Here is a 23374-nt window from a genome sequence, read left to right on the forward strand (position 1 = left end):
GAGGCTGAGCTCCCCATGCAGCCCAGCCCGCTGCTGTCCCTGCTGCTGCTGCCGCCACAGCCACTGCCAGAGACTCAGAGGAAATCAAAGGCCTGGGCTTTGGGCTCTGGCCAAGCACAAGATGGCTTGGAGCGTGATCTCTTAAAGGGCTCTCAGCCTTCACGTCTGTTGTGGGGAGAGGGCGTCCTTCCAGGGTCCTCTCAGAAGGTGATGGTGGCCAACTCCCTGCTGCATGGGGCCTGGGTTTTCCCACCTGCACATTACCCTTTGGACTTGATCATTCCCTGAGGCACCATAGAGCTTTGCTACCCTGTGGGCTAACCTTTATCCCTCCCACCGCAGGGTCTGGCCCTCTTGCTCTGGCCTCTTGAGATCAAAGAATATGAGTGCATTCATTGGCTCCAGAGGCCCTGGTCCCTGGACTCCCCTCAGCCCCTCCCCGGGCAACCAGCTGCTGCCACTTGACCCTGTGGTGCCACAGCTGCTGTCATCGATGCCATCCTTGTCAGATAGGGAAGGAGGAATGTAATTTAATTTCAGCTGGAATGTGCCCCCTGTTGCTGTCTATTGACGGAGGAGGGAATGGAAACCAAGGCTATCCAAGGCCAGGAAACTCAAGATGGCTCAGGCTTGGGGACAAGCCCCTGCGCCCCAACTGGGCCTCTACCCCCCAGCTCACAGGGGCGCCAGGCAATGGGGTGGATGGAAGTTAGACTTGAGGCTCTTCCTGGGAATTGAGAGAAAGCTTCTCATGGAGAAAGAAAGGAGGCAGACATCTCGTTCCTGAGTTTGCAGGCCCACCTTAGAAAGACAGTCTCAAGCAGCCCAACCAGGGAAGGGGTTCAGAGGCAGAGGAAAGGGTAGAGTGGCCTCAGGTGAGGGCCCACAGTCTGCGACTGAAAGCAGAGGAAACCATGCCATGGTCGTCTCTGATTTCCTCTCACATGGTGCTGAGATCCCCCATCTATGGCCCCTGCTTCCCTCCACTCTTTTGGGGGCCCTTTTCTCTCTCTCTTCTCTCTAAGACAGCACCCACTTAGCCACCCCCAGATCAGGCTACTTCAGGAGAAGCAGACTCTACCTCCCGCTCCCCACCCTTCCACACCCTTCCAGGATGCCAATATGGAAGTCCCTCCTGTAATCTAATTTCTATTCTTGTTGCTGTGGTGTCAGCCCCTCTTGCCCCAAAGGGGTGGACCCTACTGATCACCCTCCACACCCTAGAATCCAAGGTTCTAGACCCCTTTCCTCCCCCTTCAGCTTTCTTCTCTCCTAGCCACAAACTCTAGTCCCATTTGACACCCCCTCCCCATCCCCCCGCCAAGTGACTCAGCTGTGGCTCCAGAAATAGACCGAGGCAGATGCCAGGAGGCCTCTGTCGAGGAACCCCCTCCCAGCGACTGTGGGCTCAGCTGCTCATAAGCTGGTGCCCCAGAGCCCCAGGAAGGGTGGCTGGGAGACCTGGGGGGTTGGGGGAATGCCCAGCTGCCTCTGGGCCCCTCCTGGGTGCTCCTGGACCCCATCCTCCCCCTAAGGAGAGACCCCTCTTGCTGTCGGCCTCACTCATGGACCCAGCTCTCCTTTCTTAGTTCCCCTTTCTCATCTGTCCTCTGTCTTCCATCTACTTTCATCCTTCCTCCTTGGCCCCTTCCCAACTCCTCAGTCCCTTAGACTTTCCCCCATCCTTCCCTTTCGCATTCACTTCATTGCAAAAAGCTGTATAATATCAGACAGCCTCGCCTCACCTCGATGGGGAAACTGAAGCCCCTTGTCAAAGATCCCAGGAGCCCCTAGATACCACTTGGGGTCTATAGGAAGAACACGGGCCAGGGCCTAGGGCATGCTCTCCTTAAATGCTCCAGTCCAGAGTGGTCAATGAACTTCCCTCTGTTAACCAACCGTCTAAATACTAAAGAAGAGCTATAGGGAAGTAAACACAGAAGCCACAAGACCCACCCACTCAGACCATCCACTGGTCTCCCACATCCGGCAGTGGGCGGAATTTCCTTACATCCTTCTTTCTCTCTTTTCCAATCCTTTCCTCATGCTCTGTCCCCAAATCATCTTTCCCTTGCAGCAAGCAGGGCGGAAGTTAGATCTCAGGAAGGACTTCCAGGCTGGGGGTGGAGGGATTCTTGCATAGTGGGAGGACGGGCACCTGGTCCTCACCCCCAGGAGGGGCCTGACTGCAGCCCCCCGGGCAGCCCCCCGGGCATGAGGTTCGTAGCTCAGAGCCTACCGCCTGCAGGAGTCCAAGTGACTGAGCATTTTTGGATTTTTGGAAGTCTTTGGGAGCTATGTCACAGCAAGCAGTCAGGACAATGGGACCCATTCTATATGTAGGAGACAGGCCCACAGACAGGGCCTCAGGGATCAGACAAAGGCCCAGTGAGGTCAGGGCAGGGCTGTGGGAGTTCGGGGGTGGAGGGTGGCAATGGGGGGGTGGGTTTCAGATCCGAGCAGCCTGGTGGGTAGCTGGGGACTCTGGGAGGTGGGTGATCTCTGGAAGGCCCATCTCTCAGGGCTGTCAGGCCCTTACCACAATGCCCCACCCCCCAACCTTCACCCAGGCTGGGCTGCCTCCCTCTACACACACCCATACACTCGCTGACCTTTTTCACCCCCAGGGATGGGAGACCTTGTGGGGGAACCCCATTTTAGCAATGCAGGAAAGAGACTGAGAGCTTAACCACACATCCAAGGGCTTGGCAGGGGGACACATGGTCAGATCTGTGCTGTGCTCCCCAAGGCAGAGGCAGAGACAGGCACGGCCCCTACTCCCTCTCCCCCAGAGAGATGGGGCTGACCCTCCGTGAGAGGCAATTCCCCTTCCCCAGAGCCAGGCACATTCACTGGGCCAAGGGTTGGATTCCATGCAGGGTGCTGAGTCATCCCGGACCAGCTCACCCTTCCCCAGGAAGCCCAACAAAGCCAGGGGAAGCTTCCGTTTCCGGCCCAGCTCCGGCAGCCCAGCAGGTGTCAGAAATGGGGGAAAGATTCTAGTTCTAGTCCCATATCTACCTCTGGAACTCTCCTCATCCACAAGGCAGAGAAGCTGGTGGATCCCTGCCTACCCCTGGGAGAGGAATTCGGTGAGAAGGCGTTGACAGAGGACTGAGAAACCAAGGCCCCTTCCAGCTCACCATCAAGGTCTCTCTGGGAAACCCAACATGCTGTCTAAACTCTGTCTCTGTGAGGATGTGATTCTCAGAGAACCTCCCTCAAGAATCCAAGGACAAATATCGCCTTCCCCTCTTCAGGGCCTACCTTCAAAGGCCCACCGTGGTCTTCCTCCACTCACAATTCCAGCTAAGTGCCCTCACATCCCTAAAAATGTATTGAGTAAGCCATGGCAAAATAATACAGGATAAATTGGGGGTCTACTCTGCCCACAGGATCATCCTCTTCCCTAGAGCCCCTCAAGAAACTGTCCCTGCACCCTGGCCATGCTGGGCTGGGTTGTGTGGAAAGGGCAGAAGATAGGCAGGTGAGCCCCTAGAGTGAGGAATGTGAGGTGGGTGGGGGAGGTGGGGCAGCTGGGGTCTGGGAGATCAGTGCTGGTATCTCAGAGACCAACTGGCTGAGGTCTAGTTACAGGGGGGGAAGGCCCAGGAGCTGGGCAGGAATGATCTGGGAGAGCCCCCAGCTCCCCTCCACATGCACCTGTCTCTCTGCCAATCTTGCCTCAGCATCTCTGGGTCTCTCATATTTCTCTCAGACTTTTGCTCCTCTGGATCTGTCTTCCTGTCTCTTGGTTTTATCGACTTTTAGGAAAAGAATTACCTACGTGGGTACGAAAAGAATTACCTATGTGGGTATGACAGTGTCCCTATGTGTGTGCGCGTATCTGTAAGAGTGTGGTTAAGTGTGACGATGTGCAGCAATAAGATTCACCCTCTTCATAAAGACATACCAATCCTAACACACACTCACACACTTTACCATAAGGTGCACTATGTGCTTTGATAAGGTACACAGAAAAGCTAGCTACACACACACACACACACCCACACCCCACACACACACACACACACACACACACACCCACCCACACACACACCCACACACACACCCCTCGATCACTCTCTCCAGTTCTCAGCGTGACCTCACCACCTCAATCTCCGCTGACTCACAGCCCCTAGGGCCGGCTCAGTTTGGCCGGAAGTGCTACCCTGCTCCCAGACAATTGCCCCTCTTACCCGCCCCGGGCGCCTCAGAAAGAAAGTCCAAGGCGCCCCCTGGCGGTAACCTGGGACTCACGCTTCTCCACATACGCATGCGCACACAGCACTCCCAGGCTGACATGCCTAAATCCGCAGCGCCCTCTGCTGGTCACAGCCTAGAAGACCCACAGGTTATTCCCCAGAGCCCAGCCCCACACCCAGGCTGGGGACCTCTCCCGATTCTGCATCTCGCCTTCTCTGCTGGCGGCAAGCTTTCTTGCATTCTAGCCCCAAATCTTTCTGCTGCAGTGCCTGTCTAGCCTTCCCTGTATCCTCACATCCCCTGAGAGAACCAGCCTCAGAACCCCGAAATGAGGACACAAAAGCACCCACCTCTCTGCTTTCCTCTCGGCTAGGTCGGCTTGACTCTTGAGCACTTCAGGGGCTCCATCTCCTTCCAAACGTCCTGCAGCTGCATCCCTCCAGCTGTCCTCCACCCCCTATGGGTTTCTTCATGCCACAGATATTTACTGGGCATCTATTCTGTGCCAGGTACAGCGCTATCCACTGACATTTGGGGACCTCTCTTACCTTCAAAAGTTAATAAACACAGAAGCCCTATTTATCCTATGAGGCCCTGTCCGATGCTACCTCTCTCTCTCTCTCTCACACACACACACACACACACAAACACACACACACACACACACACACACACACACACACGAGGGCATCAAATTTGCTTAGGCTCAAGTGCAGTTTTATTTCCTGCTGGTTTTACAGGTGCTCCATCCAGCAATCCCATTCTCTTGGAAACCAAGAATGAGTGGGCACAGTGCCCCATAGGGAAATGGAGAGGGCAGGAGAGCCGGCAGAGAGAGAGCAGTTGAGGCACTTAGGGACTTACCGGTTGCCCTGAGGGAAAATGCCCAGGGTGGGAGAGAGGGCCTGGGCTGGGTGGAGCAAACCAGGTGTTTCCCAGAAGACCCTTCCGGCACTGTGACCTGGCCCCAGCTCCACCCCTCTCATCTTGTCACTGCCTGTGGTGGTACGAACACAGGGTGCAAGGGAGGGTTGGGTGACAGCGCAGAGCTGGAGGCAGCAGTATTCAAGGCCTTGCCCTCTATGGACCTGAGGTGGGGCTGGAAGGAGGAGTCAACAGTGCCTTCCAGCGCCCAGGCAGCCACTCCTGGTGTCCTCCTGGGGCCTTCGCTGTGCGCAGGGCTCGGGCCTGGGGAAGACAATCATGCTCACCCTCCATCCTGGGCCCCTCCTCTTCTGTCAGAGCCCGCCCTCTGGTCCTCTCGCACCTTGGTCCCTGACTTCATCAAAACACTAGCCCTGGCTCAGCCCTTAAGAGCCCAGAGTATGGTAGCATGTTCTCAGATATCAGCACTGAAGGGGGTCCCAGAGCATCGAGTCCCCCCGAGCTCCCCCTACCCCTTTGCAGAGGAGGATCCGAGCAGACAGAGGGGCAGTGATTACTCCAAGGTGACACAGCCAGCTGGGATGGGAGCCCTGGGCTACTGTTGGCTAGTGCCCCCCCTCCGCCTCCTCCTGGCCACTCACAGGCCTTCGGGGCACACAGGAGATCTGGGGAGGCTCCCAGAGACCATTCTCCTGGCAGCGGATCAGCGGCAGGTTTCGCTGGGCCAGCCCTTCCCGGCACCGGTATCGAAGCACTGTGTCTACCTCGTAGCGCAGTCGTGAGTGGCCAAACACTTGAGCCAGGGGTAGCCTCGGTGGGGGCCCACAGGACACTGCAGGGGGGGGCACAGTTGTTGGAGAGGAGAGGAAAGGAGTGAGCCACAGCCTGACACAAAAAAGAGCAGGGATTCCGAGTGGACCCACGTAATTTGTTGTCCCTCCTAGAGTCTGGGACCCATTTCTGACTGGGTGTAGCTTCACACCCCCTTTTGTACACATTTCAGCCCCTGGATCCCCCAGCCCCCATCCCTCCCTTCCCTCGCCTGACCCGCCCCTGCCCGCCCTCACCCAGCCCCATCTTGCAGGTGTAGGACAGGTGGTAGTTGCAGGGTACATCATTCCATTGTCCCTGGTCATGCCACACCATGACCACGCAGTTCTCTCCAGACAGGAAGTAGCTGTCAGGCTGTCCAGGGTTCCAGTTCTCATAGAGCTGGGGGTGGGGGTGGGGGACAGAGAAAGTGGTGGGCAGCTCTGGAACACCAGGAGCATTGGGGGAAAGGGGCCTATAGGATCTGGGGAGAAGAAGGAGGGGTGGGGGCACCAGGAGAGGGAAGGTGACGAGTGTGGGGGCGAAGGGGACGGGGGAGAGGATCGGAGCTGGAGGAGAAGGAATACGGTGAAGGGAGAGGCCCAGGGAAGGGAGGGGGGCCCCGGGAGGAGAGGCAGAGGGCAAGGGAAAGAGAAGGGGCCCCGGGGAGAGGGAGGGGAGGGGTCTTTGCAGGATGGAGGGCAGAAGTGCTTCAAGGAAGCGAACTACTAGACAGAGGGGCAGCTGGGGCCTCTCACCAGGGGGACACCATCCGACCACAGGAAGTCGCCTTCGATGGTCCTGTCATTGAGCCCGATCCACTGGTACTCCCGGTATTGATCTGGGGAATGACCACAGGGGAGACGAAGGTGTGCAGTGAGGTCTTCGGCCAGCAGATGGCGGCCATTCCCCGTTACCCGGCGGTCTGTAGGTGACCGCGCCGGGAAGTCCTTCCCGCATCCCAAACCCGCCTTTCCCAGTTTCTCTCCTCCCTCCAACCTCTGCATGTGGCCCAGATGGAAGGTAAGGGTGGGGGTGGAAGTGGGGGAAATACCCACCAGGGCTAGAAAGGGGACAACTCTGGGAAAAGAGTCAAAACTTTCAGTAAGATCAGAGTCGATAAGGCAGATGGAGATGGGAGAGCCGGGGAGGGTGAGAGGGACTGCAGGCGGGTCCCTTGAGCTATGGTCAGGCTCCTACCCGTGTACCTTCCCGCGCGAAACCCAGGCCCTCCCCGGCTGAAGCCCCGCTACCCAGGAGTGGAATGGGAGGGAGGGAGAGAACGAAAAAGTGAATGAATGAAGTGAGCCAAGTCATGAGCGAGTGAATTAATGAATAAAGGGGTGAATTAGTGAGTGAGTGAGCGGCTGGCAGGGTCCCCTGCCCACTGTTGATGAAGTCCTGTTCCTCGGGGGTGCTGATGCTGGTTAGGTGCGCGCCGTACATCCGGCACTGGGTTTCTGCCTCCTCCCAGCTCCTCCGGGTGGAAAAGTGCTTGTAGCAGGCGCCCTGGAAGGCGTCCCAGCCGGGGCTGCAGAAGTGGAGGCCTGGGGCACAGAAGGACTGGCAGCTTAGGCAGGAGAACCCTGGAACCCGGAGGGACTATGTCCCCTTGGGAGGGACTGGGCTCCTCCCACCGCTGCGGAGCGAGGGGACGGGACTAAGGGGCAGGAGGCGGTACAAAAGGGCTCGTACAGCGTCTGGGGGCGTGGCGGGAGCCCGATGGGGAGCAGGGGCCCTTGAGCGGGGGGTCCTTGACGCCCTCTCTGCGGGGCAAGGACAGGGTGAGGGATGGCATCTCAGCCTGGGCCTCTGCCATCCTCCATCCCAAAGAAGACTGGTACCCTCCTGTCTTCCCAGGAGAACAGAAAGTGGCCTGAATGGAGTGCCTACCAAATGCCAGGAATGTACTAAGCGCTCCTCACGGACCCCTGAGAGAGGCGTTTTGGTCCCATTTAACAGATGAGAAAGTTGAGCATAGGGCTCAGGGCGATTATGTGCCTTGCCTAATACGGGAACTCGTTAGTGACAGAGCCAAAGCCAGTGCCCCTCCCCTATGAACGAGCACGTGCGGCGGGGTCCAGGCTCTAGACCGCCTCCCGCCATGCCCCTCAACACACTTACCAACATCGCATAGGTCCCCCGCATAGCCAGGCAAACACAGGCAGCGGATCCCTTCCTCTTCCTCCAAGCATGTCCCACCATTGTGGCAGGGGCTGGGGACACAGTCACCTGAGAGAGGGGAAGAGTGAGGTGGGGTTGGGGTGCGGGAGAGCGACTCTGCAGCCTGAGCCCCTCAGGAGAGGGTCTAGAAGGTCCCCGAGCCCTGACCTCCCTGTCCTGGTAACAGCAACCTAAGAGTTCGCCCTGGAGCCCGCCTTTGCTCACAGCCCTGCCCTGAGTTCTGGGTGTCTTCCCTTTCCCCTCCCCGACTTCAGCCTTGGCTCAGCCCTTGTGGGCCATCCTCATGCCCATCAGCGTGGGCCCAGGCCAACAGGGGCTGAAGTGCCCAGGAAGGCCCTCCGGAGCCAAGTGCACTAAAGGGAGAGATACTGGGCCGTTGGTCATGAGACCTGGTCTCTTATCTGGCTCCTGGTTCTGCTGCGTGACCTCGGGCAGGTTACTTCCCCTCTCTAGGCCTGGAGTTTAGTCCTCCCCTTCTTTCTGTGTGCCAGCTCTGTATGGTCTAGGAGAGTAGCTATAGCAACAGTGGGGTTGGTCTGACCTTTACTGCCTCTGGGACCTGGCGTTCGGGTGGCCCAAGGGGAGGCTAACCATTCTTCCTGCTGTGCACTGGGCAGGGTCAGCCAGCCCCAGAAGCTGTCAGTGGAGACCCATGCCTCTGTCCTCACTCAGTCCCTGTCCCCTCTGCCACAGCTCAGGAAAGAAGTTGCCGTGGCTCCCACGGTCTGGCAGTGCCAGCCCCACACCCTCAGCTCCCTCTCTGCATCACCGGATCTCTCTCTGCCTCTCCTTCCTACCTCTCAGAACTCTTCTCCCTTACCAGACTCCCTGCCCTCCTCCACCTCAGGACCTTCTGCAGGTTCCCAGCCTAGAAACCTTCCACTCCACCTCACTTCCTGCTCTGGCTCCCTCGCCTCCAGGCAGTCCCCTTAGATTGACACTACTCTGGCAGCCTGGAATCTGCTGTCTGGATCCAGCTGTGTCTGCTAGGCCTTCTGCCCTCTCCCTGGACTCCCTCTTTCTCTTGATCCTGGGGTGAGCACTGGCTGCCCTCAAGCTGGGGCGTGGGTGCTGGAGGGGTTGTCAGGTTGACCCATTCGTGGTGCAGATGACCCAGGGCAAGACGGTCCTACAGCGCAGGTCAGAGCCCTCAGCCCAGGGGTTAATATTTTCCCTGGGCGGGACCCTTCAGACCATACCACCCAGCCCTAGTGGTAGAGGCCAAGGCCCACAATGCTTCACTCTGGCCCAAAATCCCATTGCCTGGTGGGGATCAGAGGAGGGGCGGGGAGAAGAGAAGCTGGAGTTGATTCAAAGAATTTTGCTGGGATGACCTAGCTGTTTTGGTTAAAATGAATCAGCTGTTCTAATACCACTCCCCCTGTCACCACCTCTCCTGCCAATGGTTTCTCCCAAGCTGGTTGTTCTCTTCTCCTGGGCAAAGGGGGAGACATTTTGTTTAACTCTTTAAGCTCCAGGTCCCACAAAGGTTAAGAATCCTGGACACTCCTCCCCCCTCCTACTTTACTGCTCCCCTGCTGGCCTCTTCTCTCCTCCCTGCCCAGCCCTCCAACCCTCCAACCTGGTCCGACTTGGTCCCCATCCAGTACACGTCCCTTCCCCTGGCTATGGGCTGCAGAACCTGAGCCCGGGACGCACAGAGTAGGGGATAAAGGAGCTCTTCTTGAGACCTTTTTGTCCTCCTCCCCCCCTCCCTTGGGATCTAACACCCTTCTCTCCTGCTGTAATAGCAGACCAGGTGGCCTCTCACGCATCCTCCAGTCTGGCCATGTGGTGAGTCTGGGGTAACTATGACACAGCAGACACCTCCAGTGGTGATTCTTCCCCCACCAAAACCACCTTCTCGGCCACACAGTGCTGAACTCACTCCAGGGCCAGCTGGGCAGGGAGCCAACAGTTGGAAATGGTGAGCCTGGGTGAGATGCAGGGACATCTAGCCTACCCTGGGCCATCTAGGAGAGGAGGTCCACGGGCTGGGGGGCTTCCAGCCTTCTCCAGAGATCTCCATTGGGAAGCTCAACTTTCCCCAAGTAGGTAAGGTTTCTCTCAGACTCCAGAACCTAACTTCCCACTCCCCTTTCCTTAACACTCTGCATCTCTGATTTGTGTCTTCTCCAGCATTAGGGACTTCGAGGTCCTTTGGGTTTGGGAGGGTGAAACCATTCTCTCTGGGGTGTGGGAGTGGTCATTAGTGCAGGGATTAGCGGGGGAGGGAGAGGCTGTGGGCAGTGGGATGAGAGTTAGATGCCATTCCCCTTGCTGAGATGCAAGGGGTGGAGGGCTGGGCCTCCTCCGTGCCAGGAAAGGGCCTCTATGCCAAGAAGGACTATCTGAGTCACTTCTGTGTATATGGGAGCAACCAGGATGGATCAGAAATAAATATAAATGCACACGCAGGTACACCCCAGGCTGTGTAGGCTTCTCCCCATTAGGAGTGAGGGACTAGAATTCCCAGCACTCCCCCAGGCTGATGATTGCTTCTCTGGGGTAACGTGTACAGTCATATTTAGGATCTCAGCAGTCAGGAAGGAAAGTGTGAGAGAGCAGCAAGGGGCTGTTAGACTGCCAGGACAAGAAAGAGTGCAGGCTGAAGATGAAAAAGGAGAGAAGCAAAGAGAGATACAGGCAGAGACAGAAGGCGAGAGACAGACAGGGAGAGACATGGCACCAAAGAGAAAGCACCAAAGAGCTACCCAGGACACAGATCCATGGAATGAAAAGATCAGACAGCTGGAGATGGAGACAGAGTGTGCCAGAGTTTTGGTTATAAAGCAGTTTAATAGAGATTTATTTCTGAGGCTTGTTTTCCATGAAACAGTCGAAAAAATACTTCACAGAAGTAATCATTTAAGGCTCCGTGGGGACAGGGGCTCTCCTGGGCTCCAGAAGTTGTGAGAGGAAGGATGGAATCCCAGGCTTCCCTGACATCACTGGGAGGCAGCTGAAGGGGGTGGCACACAGGAGGGGGGAAGGGGACAGTGGAAGAAAGACCCCGGCCCCGAAGAGTGCAGTAGGTGAGGGGGGCACCCTGACCAGGGTGTGAGGGTGCTCTGTGGGTTGGAGGAGATGAGAGTCACAGGGTGGGGAGCCCAAAGGTAGCAAAGGGTCCCAGGTGTTCAGTGGTGGGGCTGAGAGTCATAGGGTAAGGATTTCAGGAATAGGAAGAGGATCACAGGGTGGGGATCGTGGAGCTGGAGGTCACAGGGAGAGGAGTTAGAGAGCTGGGATGGAAGTCTGAAGGTGGGGTGTCCAGGATTAGAGACCCACAGGTAGAGGTGGGTAACAGAATGAAGGTAAAGGACAGGAGGGTCTGGGACAATGGTGGATTAAAGGACTACAGGTCAAGTGACCCAGAGCAGCAAGGGGAGAGAAAAGAGGAGGATAAAGAGAGAGGTGGAGCCTTGGGCAGAGTTACCTGCTGAGGGGGCCACGGCCACTCCACCGCGGCTGGTGCTGTCAGTGGGCAGCACAGGCTGGGCTCGCACTGAGGTCCCTGCTAGGGCAGTTCTTCCAGAATTCTCTTCAGAGAGGGCCTCCAGCTCCCTGGTGCCCTCAGGGACCCGTGTGGCTGGAAGCAGGGAAAGGGCGTCCTCGGAGCTCCCTGTCTCCTCACTCTCTCCTCGGGGAACCCCAGACAGCTCAGGACTCCCAGTCTCTTCCCCCACCTCTCTCGCCCCAAACGGTGTGGAAGGTGGTGGGGATGCTAGTTTCCCCTCCCTGGGAGTGGACCGGGTCTCAGTGGGTGGTCCATGGACCCTCGGAGGCCTGGGAGCCTCTGACTCTCCACCAGAAGGTGGCGATGCAGCAGGCCGCAGGATCACCCTTGCCGTTGGGGATGTCTGGGACAGCGACTCCTCCAGGGCCGGCTCTGTGGGAAAAGGTGCCTCTGGGCCCAGGCTGCCAAGCTCGCTTGGCCAGGCCCACAGGGCCTCATCCTCCACATCCTCCTCTTCTTCCTCCTCCTCCTCTTTCTCTTCTTCATCCTTGTATTTCTCTTCTTCCTCCAACAACTTGCCTTCCTCTTCTGAGGATCCCATGGGAGGTATAATCGATTGGGTTTCGAATTCTGGGCAAAGCACAGAGGGTTCAGCACCAAGGACAGCATCCCAGCAGTGGACAGGAAGTATGAAAGGGAAGGGGCGAAAGGCAGGGCTGGGGAGGGTGAGGCCCTGTGCTCCGCACTATAAGCAGGACTTCAACTTGAGCTTCAGGGTTGAGGGGACACTTGAGAAGTCCCTGTAATCTGTTCAGTAGCCTAGGAGGACATGTTCGTTTCATCCCCCTTTCCTTGTCTGTCAATACTCCATTTAGGGAAGGCAAGGGGGAGGAGGGACCAAAGAAAGAAGACCCCTCTTTCCTGGGGGAAGCTCCTTAGTCCAAGCATTTCCAGCCCTTTCCAAGCTCTCTGAATCTGCTCTGGGGACTGACTTCCCAGAGAGTTGGGGGTGGAATGTGCTGGAAAGGCAAAGGTTGGGAGAGGGACAGGAGAGATGCCCTGCACCATCGAGCTGCTGAGAAAGGCTGGGGGAAAGTCATGCCAGTCATGACTTCAGCATCAACCTGGGCTTGCCCCTTCTGCCCCCAACTTCTTTCAGGTGGAGACATCCCCAGGATAAGGGATTCGAGTTACCTAGGAGGGTCCTAGGGGCCTCCGCAGGGTCTTCGGGAGTAGAGCTGCCACCATCCTCCATGATGGGAATGGAGTAGATGGCTCCACGAGACTCGCTCTCCACAGCTTCTTGAGGCAGCTGCAGCTCCTCCAGGGTCTCTGTCACTGTGACGATGGCCTCCAGTCCATCAGAGGCTGGGTCAGAGGCTACGTTAGAGGCCTCAGGGATGGCAGAGGGCTGGGCAGAGTCTGTGGCAGGAGGAAAGTGCCCAAATGAGGCTGAACAGGTGCCCTCTCAGGTCACAGCCTGCAGTGTGAGGGTTCTGGGTTAGACTGTCAGAGACCATGGGATTCTCTCACATGTCCCCTGTGGAGCTCCCACAGGGCCCAGGAAGCATCCTAGGACTTTGTCACTCATTCCTCAAACATTAATCAAGTGTCTAATAGTTAACAAGTCAAGCATGCTTCTGGGCACCGAGGAGACAGTGGGGGACAAAGCAGGAAACTTCCTGCTGTCAAGGGAATTTAGAGTCTAGATACAGAAAATAAACAAATAAACTTATATTATAATGTTACAATGTAAAGAAAAATTAAGCAGAAAAGGAGATAGAATGATGGGAAGTACTTTAGGTAGAGTGGTCAGGAGAGGCTCAGGTGAGAGATATTCCCGTGAGTGAGGGGATGGAGTGAAAAGGATGGACAGAGTGGCCTCAGCACCTTGGGACCCTGGGCTGGGTGGCAAGGTTATGAGGGATTCCATTCATTCAGCCTCACATCCTAAGATTCTTGAGATGGAAGGGGACAGGCTGCCATTATCACAGGACAGGAGAAAGGTAGAGCTCAGGAAGAACATTCTGTAGTCACCGTCTGAGGATCTCAGAGCTGGGACAAGAGGGCAAAGAAAGGGCCACCTCTTCTTCTGGGGTCTGCTCCTTTCAAGTAACTAGCAGTTTAGAACGGATTACCTTGTCCTTTGGGGAAGGGAACAGAGAGAAGAAAACCAATGAAGCAAAAGATGGAATTGGGCTAAGAAAAGCCCTGAGGGGCGTCTGCTCAGCCGGGCAAGACAGGACAGGACATCCCTGCCTTCATCACCTGCTCCAGCAAGCCTTGCTCCATGCCAGAAAAGCACACGTGTGCCCTCGCTTGCCTGTCTTCCACCTGCTCCCAAAGATAGTTATTCTCTCCCCTCCCACCTCCTCCTGATTCAGCTCCTCCTTTCATTTCTTCCCAGAACACTGCTTGGCACATAGAGCGTAGAAAAGTTAGCTACTATTATCATAGTCGTTATTGTTGTTGTTAACCCTATCCTAGGAAGCCTTCCCAGATGGACCCATCTTCCTGCGAACCTCATCCCCACCCATCCCCAGCCCCAAGCCAAAGACATCTGGAGATCTGTCCAACGGAAGTCATGCTTTTCTCTCAGTCTCTCCTCTGCCTGGGAGGGAGGCATCCTGTCTTCCTTCAGACTGGGGGCTCCCATGGCAAAAGCTGTGTCCTCCCCCTCAGACTAGGGCTCCCTGAGGGCAATGGCTGCATCTCCTCCTCATTTTTCTGCCTCCAGCCCTTGCACCAATATTGCAGGCTCACAAGTGGGGCAGGGACTTAGACGACATGTGGCAATGTTTCCCCAACCATCAGTCACCCTTGGCCTGGACCCTGTGCCTCTGGGGGTCATGGGCACCGCTTTCCCTCCATCTCCCAATATACGGGTAGAGAGCCCTCTCTACACCCAACTGTTCTTGAGACCCTGCTCCCTATGAGGGGAATTCCATCTGTTCATCAGTATTTGGTAAAGATTTGACACCTTCAAGCCTCAGGTTTTGGAAATTCCACCCCCCCACCCCCCCAGGCATAAGTTGACTGGGAGAATTTGAAGAGCAGGTATGACCACTCATAGGCTTCAGAGAATGTCAGTCATCTCTGCTCTGTCAGTGAGCTGACAGGAAACGGGAACTCAGTCGGCAGCCCAATATGGAGAAGTGGTTTTGAAACTGGAAGAGAAACGCATGGACTACTGTGGAGGAAGGGAGTGAGGAGATGCAGGGAGGCAGTCACTCCATGGGGCCACACAGGTGAGTGAGACCATGCCAGGAGACATGCCCTGAATTACAGCCCTAGATGACAAAGCTATGTATCACCCAAGGCTCCTTCAGGCAAACAGCACAGACCTGAGAGAACTCGATCAGAGCTGGGGTAGGACTTCTAGGGTTTGACCCTGGCCCTATGAAGCTGGTCTCACCCTCTGTGGGGAGGAGGGCTCACCTCGGAAGCAGTAGACATTGAAGCGGCTGTGCTTGTTGGGGAAACCAGTCTGGTTGGGGAAGAGGAAGAGGGTCTTGACGCCAGGCAGTCCCCCACCACAACGCTGGCTGGGTGTGACAATGGGGTAGCGCACACTGCCATCAGCCAGCCAGCCTGGGCTGCAGCGGTCCAGGCCACCATCCCAGGCTGCATACAGTTGACCCGTGGTGGCAATCTCCGCACCCCGCTCCCGGCAGTACATCTTTGCCTCCTCCAAAGTCAGCTTGTCTTGGGGGGCACCCAGGAATAGCTCTCCTGTGTGAGGAAGAGGGGGCTGAGTTACCAGGTGGTTGGTAGCCCCTTCAACCCTGGGCTCCCATAGGGACCTCGGGCAAGCTTCTCCAGGTCTCAGTCTCCTCATCTGTGATATGGAGTCAACTACCCTACTTCACACAATCAGAGTCTGGCTAGAACCTCAGGATGGATATTGGAGCTGAGAGGAACCTGGACCAGCCTGTGCACTCTCATTTTGAAAAGAAGGAAACCGAGGCCCAGATATGCTAAGAAGCAGAGAGCGACGCACAGCAGGTAGCGGCAGAGTCAGAACTAAAATTCAGCCTCCTGTCACCTGAGGCTTTGGCCTCTTCAACAGTATTTGAAAGGAAGGATTATCTCCTTGCCCCTGGCTTCCCCCTTAGACACATGACGGACAATGAGGTCCAGATGGGTAAGGTCTTCCCCCAGCAGAGGCCTCGGGAAGACCTACGGTCAATGCTGGAGAAGGGGCTCCATCTCTTGGGAACCCCCCACCCCCAATCACCATTTAGGTCTTCAGCATAACAGTAGACATCATAGAGGTCATCCGGGTCCACCACCCCATAGTTCCGAACCCCAGGGAAGCCATCCATGTCTCCATAACAGGCCTCTCGTGGGGTCTGGATGGGATACCTGGGGAAGGAGGATAGAAGCTCAGTACAGAAACCTTCACCAGGGAGCCATCCCATATTGATCCTACCAAATCATGTTGCCTTCTCAATGCAGCCAATTGTTGATGGTCTGGCTGCCCTCCCAGCTCTGCAGGGACACCTCTGTCCCCTCTCCCCCAGTGGAGGGTTCTCATCACCTTCTTCAAACCAACCTCATTCCCTGAGGCAGAGAGCCTTGTATGCCCAACCCGACACAGCCCCTGGCAGAGCCGCAGGCCACAGCCACCTCACAATGATAACTGTAAGCCACCCGTCCACAGCCCCCAGCCCACCTCACAGTCTGGTCGGACAGCCAACCAGCATCACATTGCTCATAGCCCCCGAGGTAGGCGGCGTAGAGCTGCTCGGGGGTGGCGATGCGGGCCCCAATGCGGGCACAGGCCTCCTGAGCCCCAGCGAAGGAGAAGGCATACCGGGCAGAGCCCTCCCGGTAGAGAAAGACGACCCCTGAGGAGCGGAGAGGATTCTTGAGCGTGCTGATCACCCAGCACACTGACCTTCCCTCACCCTCTTTGTCATCCGTCTGTACACAAAGAGTCAAGTTCAAATCGCTCTCACTCTACAGCATGAGGAGCTTGGGCTAGACTGTGTAGAATTTCCTCTATCTGAAGAGAGAAACCCGTCCGGTGGATACCAACTCACAGCCACCCTACAGGACAGAGTAGAACTGCCCCACATGGTTTCCAAGGAGAGGCTGGTGGATTCAAACTGTGAACTTTTTGGGTAGCAGCCAACTGCTTAACCACTGCGCCACCAGGGCTCCCAGAGAAAGAAGGTGACGAAAGCCTGCGTCTCCTTACTCCTTTTCCAACTCAGTCTGTGCCTTCCGGGTGGGTTTGCTTCCCCCCTTAGACTGGGCTCCCTGAGCGCAAAAGTCCTCCCTTCCCGTCCTCAGGAACCTCGCCCCAGCCCCTCACCCTCACCTTTGACCTTGACCTCCACCGCATCGCTGCTGTCATCTATGCCATGCTGGACCTCGCAGCGGTAGATGCCGGAGTCGTTGGGCCGTAGCTCGCTCAGCGCCAGGGAGACATCGGTGAGCGACGCAGGGTAGGCGGGCAGCGCCACGCGGAACCGGTAGGCCTCGCTCACCTTGACGCGCAGCCCCCGCGCCACCAGCACCTGGGCCTCTCGGCCGCCGGACAGGAAGGTCCACTTGACGCGCGGAGAGCCCAGCACGGCCCGGCGGTTCGGCGGCGGCCGCAGGTAATGGACGTGACACGGGATGGTGAGGGCGCCACCGAGCACGCCCTGCAGCGGCGCGTCGCCCGCGATGCGCACACGGAAGGCCCGGTCCTCTGTGGGCAGGCGGGGCCCGCTGGAATTGAGCGCTGTGGACCGGCTGGGTCCTGCTCAGGGTCTCCAAGCCCCGCCCCGTGCCCCTCCCCCGCCTCGCCCAGGGGTTTCCTAGCCCCGCCCCCAGGGTCCTGCAACCCCCACCACCCCACAGTCCTCCAGGCCCATCCCAGAGTCTCCACTGGATCCACGCCAGGGTGGTCTAACGTCGCCTCTGCATCCTTCAGCCCTGTCCCCAGAATCTCCCAGTCTGTGCTTTTCAGAGTCACTTCCAAGTTTTCTAACAACTTCATCACTGTTTTGCCTCCCAGGCCCATCCTAGACTCTAGGGTCCTGCAGCCTTGTACTTAGGGGCCCGCCGCAGCCCTGCTGCCAAATTTCCCCCACCCCACCCAGGGTCCCACAACTCATCCCTTCCTTCCAAGTGCCCCAGCCCAGACTCATCCCCACTCCAAGGCTGGAGGCGCTTGGTTAGGGCTGGAAAAGAGGCCTCCCCACACCAAAGGGAAGATGGAGAAGACAACGACCCTGAGTGGGATTGCTTACCTGAGCTGTCCCTTTCCAGGGCGTCGGCTAAGGCCACAGGGACCTGAGCCAGGGCTGCCAGCAGGGGCAGGAGCAGTGGGACCATGATGCAGGCTGATGGAGGGACTTGAGGAGGAAGGATGGAGTTAGACCTTAAGATAGACTTCCCCTAGCCCCTTACCATATCCACTTGGGCTCACACATGTCCTGGCCTCAGAAGCCCATTGCCCCCACCTCACCATTAACTCTGTGACTGTCTGATCCCTGTCTCCCAGCCAAGGAATTCCTCCTCAGAGCTAAGACCTGGGTCTTAGTCAACTTGCTGTGTGACCTTAGGCAAGTTCCTTACCCTTTCTGGGCCTTTGTCTCCTTACTTGTAAAAGAGCACCATTACCACCGCTTCACAAGTTGTGACAAGCTTATGCTGCTTTGAGGGTGCTTTGTAGCACCAGGCACACAGTAGGAGCTCAATAAATGCTTATAGCATAAATGGTGGGTGTTATTATACTTAGGACTCCCTCTGCTCCTCCCGGTGCCAGGGTCCTTCCTTGAACCCAGAGCTTCCTCCTCCCAGAGTACCCCTCTGACCTTCCCTTCCTATCTTTTCCTCCCTGGGCTCCATACCCACCTGGCCTCCTCCAAGAGGGCCTCCTAAACTGAACCCAGGCAATGCACAGCCTCTCCTAGGTCCAACTCCTCCTCTCCCCCTCCCCATTACTTATAAGGAAGCGCCCCTCTTCTCCCCAGCATCCTCTGCCCCCCTTCCCTGGCTCCCTCCTCACTTCCTCCCCCCAGCCTTTCCTTTCTGCCTGGCACGGGCTTTCCCACCGGATCTCCTGGCTCAGAAACTAGCTGGGACAAAGCCCCTGTCTCTGCCAGCCTGGCCCCCATCCAGCCTCTGCCTTCCCCCACCCCACCTTTTGTGAAAACCCTGAGCTGAAAGGCTGGGCTAAGGGGAGCGAGAATAAATGGGAGGGGCCATGCCCCTCCTACCCCGGACTATCAGAAGCTCTGAAAACTCAGAACAGTCCCCTGAAGATCTCAGCACTTACGCTCTCATGATGGGAGGGTGGGGATGTGACACTGAGAAATGGAAACTGAGACCCTGGAGCTGGACAGGGTTGACCCTAAGTCCCCAGCAAAGCAAATTAGGTACCAGGCCATGTGCCCTCAGGAGAGAAGGCTGCAGAGCCAGTGTCCAATGTCACCTTTAAGGGTCAGGCTAGCCATAGCAGAGCATGGGCACCCATGTCTGCCATGGAATAGTCCAATGATGCAGCAGGAGGGATGAAGGTTAGACTTCAGGCAAGACTTCCAGGCTTCTTCCCCCGGCAACTCACTCCCGCTGCAGACCCATTGTTCAACCACCATCTCCTCAGCCCGCTCAGGCTTTGCCTTCCTGAACCTGGACTGACAGGAAATTTCACCCTTCTCGCAGATCCTCCCAGGGTCAGCTCTCCTGACTCTCCACCGGTATAACCTCCATTTCCCCCCCTGTGGTGGGATGTCATTTCCTCAGTGCCGGAGTCGGGAGGAGGGACGGGAGCCAGATGCCTAGGGCCTCTCTCTGATCTTTCAGGGGGAGGAGGTTCTCGGAAGGGGCCAGATCAGAGGGTGCTGAGACCAGCACTAGGCATGGGCACTGGGGAGGGCTGTGTTCTGGGGCTGGAGAGGGCACTATTTGGCATGAGCAGCCAGTGCCTGCCAGGTGCTTAGGAGACGGTTGGCCATGCATTTGAGCTGTGCCAGGGCCTAGGCCAAGCTCCTTCCTGGCGCCTCCCTCCCTGCCTGGGGCTGAGCTGGAGCTGCTCACAGACCTGGCACCCAACTCCCAGACAGGCAGCCCAGAAACCCATATAGCCAGAGCCACTTTGGGGCCAACACCCTGAACTACACCTTCCACCCCTGTTCTGAAAGTGGGGAAATGGAGGAGGAGGGTCTGAGACTGAGGAGGACCTGCTGTCCTGGAACATGGAGGGTAGCCCACTCCCAGCTCCAGGACTGGGAGCCACTGACCAGAGGGCTGGAGAAGGTGGCCCTGGTTGTGCAGGTCCTCAGAGAGCTCAAGCTTGGGCCTCAGCTGCTTCCTCATCCAGCCAGGAGTCCTGGGAAAACTCAGGCATCCTCTCAGCCAGCACCAGGCTCATAACCAAGGGGTCTCGGCCTTGGCCTTTTCCGTCCCACACACACCACCCACTCCCACTCTGTGTTCCATCTCTCATCTAGAGAGTTCGTTAGGCAGTCATTCTGTCTCTTCCCCTGCCTCTACTCCACCCCCCTCCCCACCTCTCCAACTCTCCCTTTCCTGCCCCAGTCCCGGGATTTCTGCCTTCCTTCTGAGTTTCATTGAGCTGTTCAGGAAACTTCCCTCTGGTTAGCGCCTCATTCTTGTCTGATCTAGGACATTTGTTTCTCTCACAGAATCAAGACCAGGCTGTGTGTGTGTGTGCATACATACACACACACACACCTAACACCCACCATCTCCGTGCTGAATGCTCACTAGCTGGCAGTCCAAGGCCTGCCCCCTAGGAACTGAGCTCCGGCGTGGGCAGCAGGAGGCCAGAGCGCTGGGTCACAGCAGGATAGCCCTCCGCTGTCCCCTTAGTGGCAGAGTAAAGCGCAACGTGAACCAAGACAATATCAGCGAGGCTTTAGCAGAGCTGGCAGGGGTAATTGCAGTCGTCATACAGATGTTCCTATTTATCGGAAGTACGACTAATCATATTATTAGCAACACCACCAACTGAGCTATTGCAGCTCCTTTTAGTAGAAAATCTGAAACGTGGTTGATGCTGTTATTGAGGGCGAAGTTAGCCATGACAGTATCGGCCCTGGTAATATGGTGGGTGGGTCTGTCAGTAACAGTGTTTCCTGATCTTTCTGGTATCATCTGGACGCTAAGGAACGCAGGTGATAATGGTGCTAACAAAATCGATGGCAAATCTCTTGGTCCTGTTAGAATCATGTGGGAAGAGCTAGTCTGCTAGGAAGGGATTAGGGAGTTTTCGAAGAAGGGGTTCCCAGGCCACTGGCCTGCTAGGAATGCAAAGCAAGAGTGACAACTGGAATTCCAGTTAACGGTTACTGTTATTGAACATCTACTTAAACCAGACTTCCTACTTGCTTCCCGTGGATAGCCTTAACTGTGAGGAAAATACTATGTTTATGTTTTCGTCGTTACACCGATGAGGAACCTAAAGTTCAGGGAGGTCAATTAACTTGCCCAAGGTCACACAGCAAGTAAGCGGCAGCGGGATTCCAGTTTCGGAGTCCACGCCACTACCATCCGCCACAGCGCCTCCTATCGGCTGTCCTGCGGGCTACAGCGAAGTGTCTCCAGAAGAAGGGCTGTTCGCTGCTGCTCCTCCCGCGGTGCTGCTCCCACCGCCGGCGCCGAGTCAGGGCTGACCCAGACCGCCGCCTCCCCGCCCAGGACAAGGTCGGACAACTCGGCGGCGGCCCAGGGCCTGGAGCGCGCAGCAGGGAGGACGCGAGGACCAGGAGTGGCGTTCCCATTACCCGCGGACCAGAGGGGGCTGCCGGTCAGACTGCAGGCAGTAATGGGGGTGCCAGCGGCAAAGCGGGGCGTTTGTAGATCGCAGATGGCAGCAGGAGCCGTAGGCGCTGCGCGGTGGCCGGCCGCGGACCTCGCCCAGGTGTCCGGGCTCGGCGAGGTGGGCGCGCCAGAGCCTCGGAGGCTGGGGCTGCGGGACCGGGGTCGCGGATCAAGGGGCGGCCGGGGGGCGCGCCTTCTCCCTCCCAGGGCCTGGCGGCCGGGCTGCGGTCGCACTCACCTGCCAGCAGGCGGCCGAGGGCCCGGGTGGGTGTGCGGCACCGCGAAGTTTGCCGCCTCCTCCGGGGGCTCCTCCGGGTGCACGGCTCGGTCCTGCCGCTGCAGCCGAGACTGCGGCGGGGACTGCGCGGGCGCGAGGAGAGGCCGGGCCCGCAGGACGCTCGGAAGAGGGCGCCGGGCCGCGGGGCGCCGCACAAAACCCCCTTTCTTCCCCCCGCCCCTGCCCCGCCTTTCCCCGGGCCGCTCCCGCCCCCTGGCCGGGAACACGGGGGGCTCCGGTAGATCACGGGACCGTCTGCCTTCTCTGCGTCGGTTTCCGGCGGCAGCGGCGACAGCAAGGACGAGCGAAGTAGGACATCGTTCTGGGGATGAGAAGCCGAGGACTTGGAGTAGGGAGGGAGGGCAGAAGGGGCGGGGAAGGAGCGCCAGCCAAGCGAGAGGATGATGTTGCAGCAGGAGGGATGGAAGTTAGACAGCCGGAGGGACTTCCCGTTGGTCAAGGGAGGAAGAGGAGGGACTCAGAGATCCAGACTTAGGCAATGGGGAAGAAGATGGAAGGAAAATGGGAGACTTTGTTTCTGGAAAGAGAGATGATCCCTCCCCTCGTGGTTTGGGTTGGGGGATAAAAATGGGGGAAGGAATCTCTTTTTCGCAGGCAGGGATGAGTTGTAAATGACCAACCATAGAGGAAGCTCTGATGGGGTTTTGTCTCTGTGGGGTCCCACTCCCTGCACAGAGGAGGAGCTGACTTTGCAGCTGGAGGGATGGAGGTTAGACAGCAGAATCATGGGTTAAGTAAAGCAAAGCAGGAAATCTCTAGACATGGGGAGCTAAAGGGGTGGCACTGTGAACAGACATTACTGATCATGCAAGCCAATATACAAAAAGCAGGCGTTGCTGGGAGCCCAGAGGGCCACAGGCCAGGGCTCTGCTGCTGAATGTGCAGCCTGGTGCCAGGTGGGGGCCCTGAGCGCTGCCCGGGGGCGGGGGGGCATCGAGGTGGGGACGGACTCCTCATCACTCAGAATACCAACGACACCCACCCCACGCCCTCCCCAGCCCCAGGGCCTGGGCTTCCCTCGACTTTCCCAGGCTCCCTTTCCTCCTCCTTCCTCCCTCTTTCCTCCTCTCTCCTCCCTCTTTCCTCCTCCTTCCTGGAACTCCAGGCAAAGCCCCTGGCACAGACTATGGGCAGGACAGTTGACGCCTGGGTTCTCTGCCCTGGATGGCAACTCTGGCACCAAGGGTAGCTTGTAGGGGACTTTGACCCCCATATTATCCATTAGAATCCCAAAACATCCCAGATAAAGTGGGGTGCCTGCACTGCAAATGCAGCCTCATGGCAGGTCCCCTAGCCACCTCAAGGCTCTCCCACCCAGTCTGCAGCCTAAGCCCCTCCGGATGAGAATTCTGGACTGTTCCTGCCACCCCAGCTGCCGGCTACTTCCACTCCTGGTGCTGTGGGCCCTGTGGCCTTCAGGAAGCTCACAGAAAACTCTTCCCCTAAATCCTTGAGGATCTAAAGGGTGGATTCCAGTTCCACCCCAGACACCCTCGAACTGTAGGGGCAGGGCAGGAAGGCCTGGGTGTGGTGAGTGGTAAGGTACCTCAGCAAGACAAATGCTCCAGACAGGAATCCAAGACAAAAGGGCACAGAGCAAGGTGCCTGGGAGAGTCTAGGGAGGAAGAGACCTCCGTTCATTCATTTCGTTGAACAAATGCTAACTGAATGCCATCTATGTGCCAGGCACTATTTTAGGTCTTGGAGATGCAGCCTGGTGGGGAGGGCAACTGAGAAGGCTTTGAGGGACA

At 57.4% G+C, this 23374-nt stretch overlaps 1 protein-coding gene across 1 annotated transcript; it reads right to left on the minus strand.

Moving 5' to 3' along the window:
* Positions 1–4909: 4909 nt before the first annotated feature.
* BCAN (brevican) lies at positions 4910–17876 on the minus strand. Its single transcript, XM_004388472.1, has 13 exons — positions 17788–17876; positions 16869–17243; positions 16218–16392; positions 15780–15907; positions 14981–15274; positions 12737–12964; positions 11522–12172; positions 8026–8133; positions 7290–7448; positions 6660–6742; positions 6159–6303; positions 5733–5923; positions 4910–5394 (listed from the first exon to the last, which is right to left on the minus strand). The coding sequence occupies exons 1-13, from the start codon at positions 17870–17872 to the stop codon at positions 5287–5289; spliced, it is 2730 nt and encodes a 909-aa protein (XP_004388529.1). The 5' UTR covers positions 17873–17876; the 3' UTR covers positions 4910–5286.
* Between the last annotated feature and the right edge of the window lie 5498 nt (positions 17877–23374).

This window comes from Trichechus manatus, unplaced genomic scaffold, assembly GCF_000243295.1.
Source record: "Trichechus manatus latirostris isolate Lorelei unplaced genomic scaffold, TriManLat1.0 scaffold00213, whole genome shotgun sequence".
Classification (NCBI taxonomy): Eukaryota; Metazoa; Chordata; class Mammalia; order Sirenia; family Trichechidae; genus Trichechus; species Trichechus manatus.

Coding starts and splice junctions, on each gene's coding strand:
- BCAN (XM_004388472.1), bottom strand. CDS start 17,872: ATGGTCCCACTGCTCCTGCCCCTGCTGGCAGCCCTGGCTCAGGTCCCT. Junction 15,275..15,779: donor TTATGCTGAAGACCTAAATG/GTGATTGGGGGT, acceptor TTCCTCACACAG/GAGAGCTATTCCTGGGTGCC. Junction 7,449..8,025: donor GGGGGACCTATGCGATGTTG/GTAAGTGTGTTG, acceptor TCTGTGCCCCAG/GCCTCCACTTCTGCAGCCCC.